This window comes from Henckelia pumila, chromosome 3, assembly GCF_033568475.1.
Source record: "Henckelia pumila isolate YLH828 chromosome 3, ASM3356847v2, whole genome shotgun sequence".
NCBI classification, from domain to species: Eukaryota; Viridiplantae; Streptophyta; class Magnoliopsida; order Lamiales; family Gesneriaceae; genus Henckelia; species Henckelia pumila.
Window position 1 is genome coordinate 198,506,457 of NC_133122.1, and position 10,360 is coordinate 198,516,816.

The 10,360-nt window shown below is 33.3% G+C and overlaps 1 protein-coding gene and 1 long non-coding RNA gene across 2 annotated transcripts; one reads left to right on the top strand and one right to left on the bottom strand.

Annotated features, from left to right (window-relative positions):
• Positions 1-282: 282 nt before the first annotated feature.
• LOC140893476 (uncharacterized) lies at positions 283-1,888 on the bottom strand. Its single transcript, XR_012153154.1, has 4 exons — positions 1,683-1,888; positions 1,526-1,549; positions 1,162-1,234; positions 283-553 (listed from the first exon to the last, which is right to left on the bottom strand). It is a non-coding gene; the product is annotated as an uncharacterized lncRNA (long non-coding RNA).
• Positions 1,889-4,572: 2,684 nt separating this feature from the next.
• LOC140891811 (prefoldin subunit 6) lies at positions 4,573-7,463 on the top strand. The gene is made up of 5 exons (XM_073300463.1): positions 4,573-4,736; positions 4,866-4,936; positions 5,038-5,162; positions 6,148-6,208; positions 7,082-7,463. The coding sequence occupies exons 1-5, from the start codon at positions 4,658-4,660 to the stop codon at positions 7,136-7,138; spliced, it is 393 nt and encodes a 130-aa protein (XP_073156564.1). The 5' UTR covers positions 4,573-4,657; the 3' UTR covers positions 7,139-7,463.
• The last annotated feature ends 2,897 nt before the right edge of the window (positions 7,464-10,360 follow it).

The following is a 10,360-nucleotide window of genomic DNA, read 5'->3' on the forward strand; positions in this document are numbered from 1 at the left end:
TTATTTTATTTATTTTTATTTTTATTTTTAATGAACCAACCCACGAACTGGCGCGTACAGGGCCGGCCCTGGGGGAGGCCACCTAGGCAGCTGCCTAAGGCCTCCCCTAATGAAAGGGCCCGTGTCCTGATTTAATATTTAATGATCAAACAACCAGGATTAATTAATGTAAACAGCGAAAACGAGTTAAAAATTTGCGTTTGGGCCTACAGAAATTTCGGCATGACCTATTCGTAAATAGGACATCCCAAAAACCTGTACAACACAACCAGCAATATATACTCGAAAATAGAGTCACAACTCCAATTTACAAACCTATAGCCGCACTGGCCAGGACTAAACACATGCAGAGCCGGCAAGGCTCGATCACACAAATAACAATTCAAAACAAGGTCCAAAACTATTTATACAGATACACAGGGCATCACCCCGGCAAATATAAAACTCGCTAAACTGATATATATACATATATCTGGGAACTCAACTCCACGCTCGCCTCACTGGGTACCACTAGATGACGCTCCACCAGATGCGTCAAATCCCCCTGGATAACCTGCTATGGAATCACAAACAACCACAGCATAAAACGAAAACAGGGGTCGGACCCCAGTACGACGAACTATAAAAATTACGACAAATATAACTGACATGAATAAAATCAAGTACAATGCAATGAAATGCAATGTAATGCGTGACAGGTATCAATGAAATAAGGGATACCAAAAGGAGTCCAAATAATCGTATCACAATAAACTCAGTGGCCACCCGTGCCAGGAACGCAGTAGACCTCGAATCATCACTGCTAATCCATACACGTAGCATCGGAGGGTGACAGGAGCGACCCGTCCAGCCTCATGCTGTCATCAGGAGTGTCGTACGTAGCATCGGAGGGCAACAGGAGCTACCTGTCCGTGCCTCATGCTATCTCAGGAGTGCACTAAAACAATGTCACTCGCTCCATGATGACTCAATACATCTCAAGAGATCAATATCAATAGTAATCAAAGGAGTCAAGGCTCAACGTGCTATGTAAACTTGTAAATGAGTGAAGTAAATCATATAATCCACGTAAGCACATAAAACACATTATCACTCATTACAAAATACTTAATATCATTACATGCCATTATAGGCGTCGTAATATAAACAGCTCATACATACCTCAACCGACACTTAATTACCACAGAAATATCTCAAGTATTTCTCGGATATTCCAATCCCAAATTTTCAGAATCTGTAATTCCAGAAAAATTGCTCATAAATCCTAAAATTCATATTTAATATTAAAACATCTTATCAATGACCAAATATCGAATATACGACTCTAAAAGTCAAAATACCCCAATTAGAACAATCTGAATTTTTCGAAAATTCCTACAAATTTCGCAAATTCGCATTTATATTTTTTAGAGCATCTAAACACTCAATTACTGAATAATCAACACTTAAATTCGAAAATCCCCAATTTAAAAAAATCTGGAAATTCGAAATAAATCCCAAATAAATTCTGAAAAATATCGAATACCTTCAATCGACTTCGATATAATACCTACAAACAATAATAAATCAAATATCAATTATCGGATGTCAATTGAATCGAAATACCCAAAATTCGAAACCCTAAATTCAAAATTATACCTCAAAGCTTAGAATTAAAGGGTTAAACAACTAACACAACCTACCCCTAAACTCCGGCGACGATCGGCGGCGGCGAACGGCGGCGGCTGGTGCGACGGGTTTTCTGAAATTACAATAAAAATATGAAATATGGGTACCGAAAGATAGCTCTCGTCGCGAGGATTTCGGAACTATATTTACTTTTGAAATCCAGCCAAAAACGAATGAGATACGGACATTTAAAGTGACGGAAAGATTTTGAAATGAAAAGGAAAATGATACAGACGGGGATGACGATGAACGCGTGAGGAGAGAGAAACAGTCTGAATATATATATCCATATCTATTTAATCGGATATGTATTGCTTTAATGTGTGTCTTATTTTATTCATTCGGGGTTCAAACTTGACCCGGTTCGAGTTATTTCAACTCTTGTGTGCTCTATTAATAACATATTCATTTTAATATCGTCTATAAACCGATATTTATAAATACATATTTTTAACACATAAATTAATTGATATATAATATCGGGTCCTTACACCTAACGTGGGGCCTCAAATTTTTTTAAAAAAATTATATTATATATATATATTTTTTTTCATTTAACATTTAGATGAGAAATGAAAATCTAAATATTTTGTAAAAAATTTGAAAAGCTAATTTTTGTGCTTTTGATCCTTTCTTTTCTTGTGTACAAGAGGGAAAAAAAAAACTCTCTTTATATGATACAAAACTCTTTTTTCGTTAAAATTCTCTATTCAAATGAGTAAGATTGTTCAAAGTAAGTCAATTATCTTGTCGTTTTTTATTGAATGTGATTTATCTTGTATGTTGGTAATTTTGTTTGCTTTTTAATTATTTGATTTTGTGAACTTTGGTCGTTGAGATTTTAATTTCTTGCATATTTTAGTATTAAAATTATAATTCATATTTGTTTTGTTAGATTTTTTGTAACAAAAATAAATTGTTTATGTTTCCTTAGTACGATGATTCTTACTATGTTTGTATTATATATTTTTTTAGTTTTAGTTTTTTTTTATCTTTCGATACAATTGTTTATGTCATTATTTTTAGTTGCAATAATTTTAAATTTTTTATTATTATAAGAAATTATTGTACTGGTTCTTTCTTGTTGGGAAATGACGGTAAATAAAAGAGTTTTTAATCTTTTATTACGATCTAAAATACTTTTTATGTTATGTTTATATTAAATATCATATCAACAATCAATCTTTGTTATTATTTAAATTATTTTTTTATTTGTTTTGGTAGATTTGCATTGTGAATTATATATAATTGGTAAAAGAAAATTTGAATCTAGAAGTTCAAAGAGAGAAAAAGGCTATAGATTTATTAAATTATATATTAGTGATCATTATGTTTATTTTATTACCAGTTTGTTTGTAATATTTTTCTATTTAATAAAAAAATTATATATACCTTAAATTAGTCTAGGGTCTCTAATATTTTGGAGACGGCCCTGGGCGCATATAAGCCGCAACCCACATTGGGTTAGGTTGGGTTAAGGATTTACTGTCCGTCGGAACTCGGGATGGCGAGATGTCCCGCCCTCGACCTGCCAAACGGTAGGTTTTTGGTGGGTACGGCCGGCACGTCATGAGTTGACCCGTCTGACAGCCTCCTACACTTAAGCCAGATCGGGTCGGATGTTTTTCGAAAATATCTTGTACCGATGCGTACTCGACAATTTTTTTCAAGTCGAGTACTCGAAATTTCAAATGTTTTATCTCTTACTTACTAAAGAAATACCGTGGAAAACTATATTTTTGTCGTGTTTTTTTTTCAAAAAAATAAATTATAATAAGATAATTAGGTACCGTTTAAAGTTAAGGATGAGATAAATAATGTAAAGATGAGTAATATATTATAATAAAAATTAAATAAGAAATGATAGTGAATATAGTATTTGATTTGATTGATAGATTATAGTATGTTTGATTTGATTGATTAAATTTTATATAAAAATAGTAAATTACCATTTTGACCTTTTAATAATTAATATGGATATTATTATTTACAAAGGGTAATGTAGTAATTTAAATTTAATAGTTTGATTGATTTAGGATAAATAATTAATGATTTGATTGATGTAAGATATATAATTAATGGATGGATAAATAATATGACAAAAAAAACATGAGATGAGATAAGATAAGTTATACATAGATTAATAATATGGCAAAACAAACAGTACATTAATATATTAATGTGTTTTGATTTCACCATTGCCTTCAATTTTAAAAATATATAAAAAACATCTCATTTTTTTTAAAAAAAAAACTATATTCGTATAACACTTTTTTTAAAAATATTTTACAAAAACCTTGTCCGAACACATAGTTTAAGATACCTATAAAATAATAAAAACACTTTCAAATATTTGTCTAAATAGTCTCGTTATGTTTACGGTTTACCTCCTTTTACTTTTGCAGTTTTGCTTCACTTCAATTAAATGAACTCAACTTTGCTTGCTCACACGATCATAAACAATACAATTTCTTCAATTTTATATTTATTATATATATATATCAAAATGATTTTTTTTATTCAAAAGATATTAATAATTTCGTATGGAAAGATGCATAAATATTTTTTGAAAAAATGTAACTTAAAAAAAACAAGACTGACATGATGATGCGTCCAATTTTGAAAAGAATAACACGTTCTACAAGAATATGTCGAAATGTATACATTGTTTTCTATAATTAATTCCATATATGTATAAATATATTGTTTTAACATGTATTCAACCTAAATATGAATTATAGAAACAATTTACTAGACTTATAATAAATTTGTTTCATTATGCTACATGGACCAATAAGAGTTCAAAAACAGTTGGGCTGATAAAAATGGACCCCCATCTCTAAAGCCCAGATAGGATTTATAAATCGGAAAAAAAATCCAAATTGGATTGCCCAGCAGATTAGATTTGTTGATCTCAATTACGCCAATCGGGGGCTTTGTCACCGCCGGGAAATAGAAGTTACTGCTGAGATTTTAAGGCGGCGAACCGATGGGATCTCCGGCCGCTGCGAAAGAGTTACAGAGAGACCTCGAGAACAAGGCCAACGATCTCAACAAACTTCAGAAAGGTTTTTTTTTTTTTTTTTTAAATTTGTATGTTTGTGCTCTTTTGTTTTTCATATATTGTTTATCGTTTGTACGAATGTTCAATTCATGTTGAGTTTGTTCGTCTCAACTATCCGTGTTCAATTGTCCAGATATTGCAAAGAATCACCAAATTAGAAAGAAATACACTATCCAGCTAGGTGAAAACGAGCTAGTCCTCAAGGTAGGTCCACTTTCATCGTCTCACTGTGTCGTGAATTAATGGATTCCACGCGTTTGAGTTTCGTTTCGTTTCTAATTATTGTTCTTTTGCACTTTGGAAAGGAACTGGATCTGTTGAATGCCGAAGCGAATGTGTACAAGTTGATTGGTCCGGTGCTAGTGAAGCAGGACTTGGCCGAGGCAAATGCTAATGTTCGCAAGCGGATTGAATACATCTCTGCTGAGCTGTATGTTTGATTTCAGTTATTGAAGCTTGTTTGACATTTAGAAAATTATGGTGTTTTGAAATGCTTTGCTATATACTCGTTTGTTTGAGATTGTGTTATGTTGCTTGATGAGCTTATGAGAATCATTTTGTAGATGCTATCTGTTATCCTTGTCCTGCTATTTTCACGTGATAGATAGTGGAAAACTCTAGCTAACTGTAAATTCTTGCCATGTCTTGTATTTTTGCTTAAATTTAGGGTGGACCATGCACATGTATGACAGATATTATTGTTTTTTCTCTTTATATGAGTTCAAAGAGGGTGTTTTTTTTGGGGGGAAAATTCAGTTTTGATTCTCCCAAATTTTGTGTCATTTAGCTTGGACCTAATTTCTAGGCGACATATAACTCAATTTTGAAGGACTGAAAACCAGTGAATAACAACAAAGGAGCCATGAAATAATGCGAGGATAAAAAACCCTTATTCAGCATCCATAAAAGTTATTATTGGTCAAAATTTTGAGAGGGATATCTCCCGTCATAATACTGATTTAAACTAAAAATGAAGGGAAGCTGTCACCTTTACTCATAATTTTGGATTTTCAGAGCGGTAGAGGTTTAAGTGCAGGAGAAATTGACTTGTCTTCGTGCACTATCAAATTGTTACTGTTGCATTGTATGACTTGCTTGCGATAAGATCATGTTTACTTTTGTAGTTTCCTTATGGAGGATACATTTTTTAATTTTTATTTTTTTAAAAAAATCATTTTATATAAAGTATTCTTGTAACAGTGATGCATTGACCTCGAGTGTCATTCATGGCTATCAATTGCATATTTTTTTTGTGCTTGTGTAGTAATTGCATGATATAAAGTCAATTATGACTTGAGCATTTGTATCGAATAAACTTGGAGTAGCAAGAGGTTTTTTGCTGGATAATTTGTTCTCTGTTCCTTGTTGCTCTTGTTTTATCTATGTTTGCTTTTAAATTTCTGTTCTTGGAGCAGGAAGCGCTTGGATTCTACTCTCCAAGATTTAGAAGAAAAGCAAAACAGCAAGAAAGAAGCGGTTCGTAACTGTCTGGCTTTCCAAATTAATTTGAGTTCTATTAGAGTGTTTATATCATTTTCGTTTTTTCACATGCGATTAAGCTTCTTTCTAATCTGGAGTTTGATTAAGCAATAGTATTGGTGTATTGATTTATGTCCCAAATAGGTTGGCTAAATAACCTGGAGCTCTTTATATGAACAAGGGCAAACCTCACCTCTTGAGTTAACTTTTGAGGTGAGTTAGGTCCAAGTTTAATTTTTAACATGTTATCAAAGCCCGGGCTCCCGTTATGCGTTGGACGACCCATAGTTGACCTCATCCGTCCCATAGTTGGCCACCCATTAGTATATCCACGATCCAGTCGTTTCATTCTTGGACGTGAGAGAGGTGTGTTGGTGTATTGATTTATGTCACACATAGGTTGGCTAAATAACCTGGAGCTCTTTATATGAACAAGGGCAAACCTCACCTCTTGAGCTAGCTTTTGAGGTGAGTTAGGTCCAAGTTTAATTTCTAACAAATACTATTTCATAGTCGTTGGAGCTTATAACAAAATAATGGCGCTGTCATCTGATCTGAAGTTAGAATTTAGGTGGATAATAACTTATGGATGCACTTAATCGAACATTTTTGTGCATAACCGATAGTTTTTCAACGTTAACGGGTTCATTGAAGAATCTTCACTATACTTACTCCAATAAACATATGTTTACTTCTATATTATTTGCATTGATGTTGTTTTGAACTGTTACTGAATAAACCTAGTTTATTATCACAGAGCTCTTGTGATCCTATTTGTTAATTCATCTCTTAGTTTTGTTCAGTTTGTTTTGTTTTTTCCCCTTGTGAATTAGATTCCATAAATGCGTTCTATATATCTTCAATTTGCAGATATTTAAAGTACAACAAAAAATCCAATCTCTACAAGCAGGAAAAGGCAAGGTATAATTTGCCTGAGTCAGCAAGCATGATACGGTGGCTGTCACATTGATGGGTTTAGGTGTGAAATTGTACTTGATGTTTATGTGTTTTTTGGAATAACAGTCCTTGCAATGAACTATTATTTTGTAGGTGACTTATGATAATTGAGCTTAAATCTGCATCCATATGAAAATGACCGAGTAGTAAATACTTGATAATTTGTTATGAATGGTTTTGATGATTTGTATGTTGATTCTTGATGGCACTCTCTTAACATCATTGGAATTTTTTCCACGGTGGAGGGTTGTTCTTTTGAATCCTTATCAGTATTTCTGTGGGGTTTTGGTGTTTTTAGTTCTAAGATTGTCTATACAAACCGAATACCAAATGGAAAAATAACCAGGATGAAGATCAATATGAAAATTCAGGAATAGGTTGTTACTCAATGATCGGTTCTTCCTGAATTTTTTTTAATATTTGGCGTGTGTTGATTCTATTGAAGTAATTAGATGCCTCTGCCAAAATTTATAGGGTCTGATTTGCTTCAGTCAGAAAATTTTGATTGAGATGTGATTTCATGAATTTAGGGAGGAGGAACATAAAATTATGCAAGAAATGAATATTTTGTCCTTAAGGAGATTGACTGATTGAGAGTCTGCTCGTGGTTTGGTGATGCAGATGTAGGTGATTTGTTGATAGAAACAAAAGGTTAGCAATTTTTGGTCCTTTGTAAAATAGTTCTCAAATTTCGTATGCAATTTTTATTATTTGTTTGGCAAAATAGAAGCCCCATGGACCATATTTTCAACATTTTGCATGTTGAATTCCATGTTGCCTCCATAAGAAAAAACCTTAGGTTACTCCTAACTGTAGATACTTAGTGGTGACAAGTAGTCATTTCACCTGACCTCGACTCTAATTTGTCACGAATGAATTCAAGAACACCACGTAAGCATTTCCCATGGACACAATGATAAAGCTGGATGAAGCCTCGAAAGAAAGGTTTTCACTGCAAAGAACACCTAAAACACACGTTCTTTGCAGATTTAGTAGTGTAGTTGGTGTCATTATCTTCCAAAGTTGTGCTTTGTTGGTGGGCTGCAGAATTAATAGGATATTGTCTTAATCCCAGATCTTGTCTGATTGATCATAGCAATGTTATCAGAAATCCCAAGCCTGGTTTTTCAGGCTTTTCATACATGGTGTCATAGCTAACTAGGCATAGGTTCGATTTCGTTCCATTAAAGGCGAAATACTCCTTTATGTGACATCTATTAGACAAGTTGGTCAGACAATCACGCTCATGCAATGTGTTACATCTGTTGTCTTTATTTCATTTGTTGGTAGTTGGTCGTGGCCAACCGCGCCCATTCATCTACCAGTCACCACCTTTGAATCATATGGTGATTGACTAGGATTTTAGCCGTGATCGATGGGTAACTCTATGTTAGGTCGGGAGAAAAACTCCAGTGCATTTTTTTGTACGATAAGTTCGACCGAACATTTTACCAATCTTTTTTTTTTTTGGTTTTCAAGTTTGATGTTTGCTTGAACATCTCATACCAATACATCGAAAATATTTCTCACGATGAAACATAGAAACACCCGTGGTCAGTGTTCTAAAAATCGGTCAAGGCGACGTTGGCATCTAAGCGGCCCCTAGGTGGCAATGAATTTTTTTTTTTTGGCTTTTAAATCATAAGTCCAATAAAAAAAATTGACTGAAAAATTTTATTTACTCTCCCATGAAAACCATTTCAATGCCGTTTTCAAAGAGAAGAGATGGAAAATATGGAGAATAATAAGTTGAGAAATTTATGGAGAAAAAATAAAGTAAATTTGTGGAATTTTGTTAGTTGTGTAATTTTGAACTCATTTTAAATTATATGTTATAATGTTGAAGTTATAATATCTAATTTATGATTTTATATGGTGAAATTCGCCTACCGACGCTTAGTCGAGGTGCTAGGCGCTGATCTATAGTGTCTAAATAGGGTCTAGAAAATCTTAGAACTTTGCCCGTGATCGAATAGTAGTGGCTTTATCACCTAAAATTATATAATGATAATTCTGGTGGACGATTTCAAGATAACATTAATTAGATCTGCATGTACGAAGTGTTTGAATCGGCAATCTGGTCGTCAAAATTTCAAATGTCGATGGGAATCATCATTTGCTCCTTGAAATTCTCCACTTCCACATTGGACTCTAGCCAGTATCAATTCTTGTTTATCCAACAAGAATAAGATTTTGGGGAGAGACTCTGATCCTTTACGATACAATGATTGCCAACTGATATTTCCAAAAAACAATTGCCACGTTTTATGAGTTCCCTTTTATATAATCAAGAAATTTAATGGCACGAAACCATTAGTTAATGTGGTCACGAACCCCAATTAGTGCATGGGGCCATCAAATAAACGAATAAATTGCTGTGCTGTGCAATTATTTACGTGCGGTACGCATCTGATTAATTCAGAATTTTTCAAAAGAATTAATAAAAAGAAATTCGATTGCCTTCTTTTAGACTCGATTCTCGTAATCAATCCTACGAGCATTGACTGTATACATTAATACATAGTCTAAATTTTGTGTGATTAAGATGAACTTTGGATAAGAATTATATGAGATCCTTTGAATATAAATTCAATGGAGTACATGGGTTAATGGGATCAATCATGGATATAAAATTTGTCTTGTCTCCATAGTTTGTTTGTGGCATTAAATGAAGTAGTTGGATGGGAATATCACTTGGCACTTGACTGGGGTAAGATGTGCGTATCTTTGCGTATATAGATTTTTTTTGTTTAAAAAAAAGGGCGGGGATGAATAGTTACAAGCTTATTCTTTTCATGCCTTTTATGGTATTTACGTTTTTTTTTAACATCGGGTGGGTTTCGCCGATGAGGCCTTAGTTTAATGGCTAAGGTTGACTCTAGCTGATTGCGAGTGGTTTTCCTAATTTATTTAGGTAGATTTAGATGTTTTTTTTTAATTATTTTGCTCGAGATAAGCACGTCTCGGGTCCACGCTCAAATCCCGTCTGTAGTACGGACAAACTACTTTATATGTTTGTAAATTGGATTTGATCAAGATTGTATTTATACTAAAAAAAATGGTCCGTTTCTCAACATGTGAGTAAAAGCTTGTAGCTTGTTGAAACTCGAATATTTATACGGGCAGTTTAATCTCTCTTTTTTTGGTTTTTTTTTTTGTTGGTAAATTGATATATTGGTTTTTGACAGTGTT

Coding starts and splice junctions, on each gene's coding strand:
- LOC140891811 (XM_073300463.1), top strand. CDS start 4,658: ATGGGATCTCCGGCCGCTGCGAAAGAGTTACAGAGAGACCTCGAGAAC. Junction 4,937..5,037: donor AAAACGAGCTAGTCCTCAAG/GTAGGTCCACTT, acceptor CACTTTGGAAAG/GAACTGGATCTGTTGAATGC. Junction 6,209..7,081: donor AAAACAGCAAGAAAGAAGCG/GTTCGTAACTGT, acceptor TTCAATTTGCAG/ATATTTAAAGTACAACAAAA.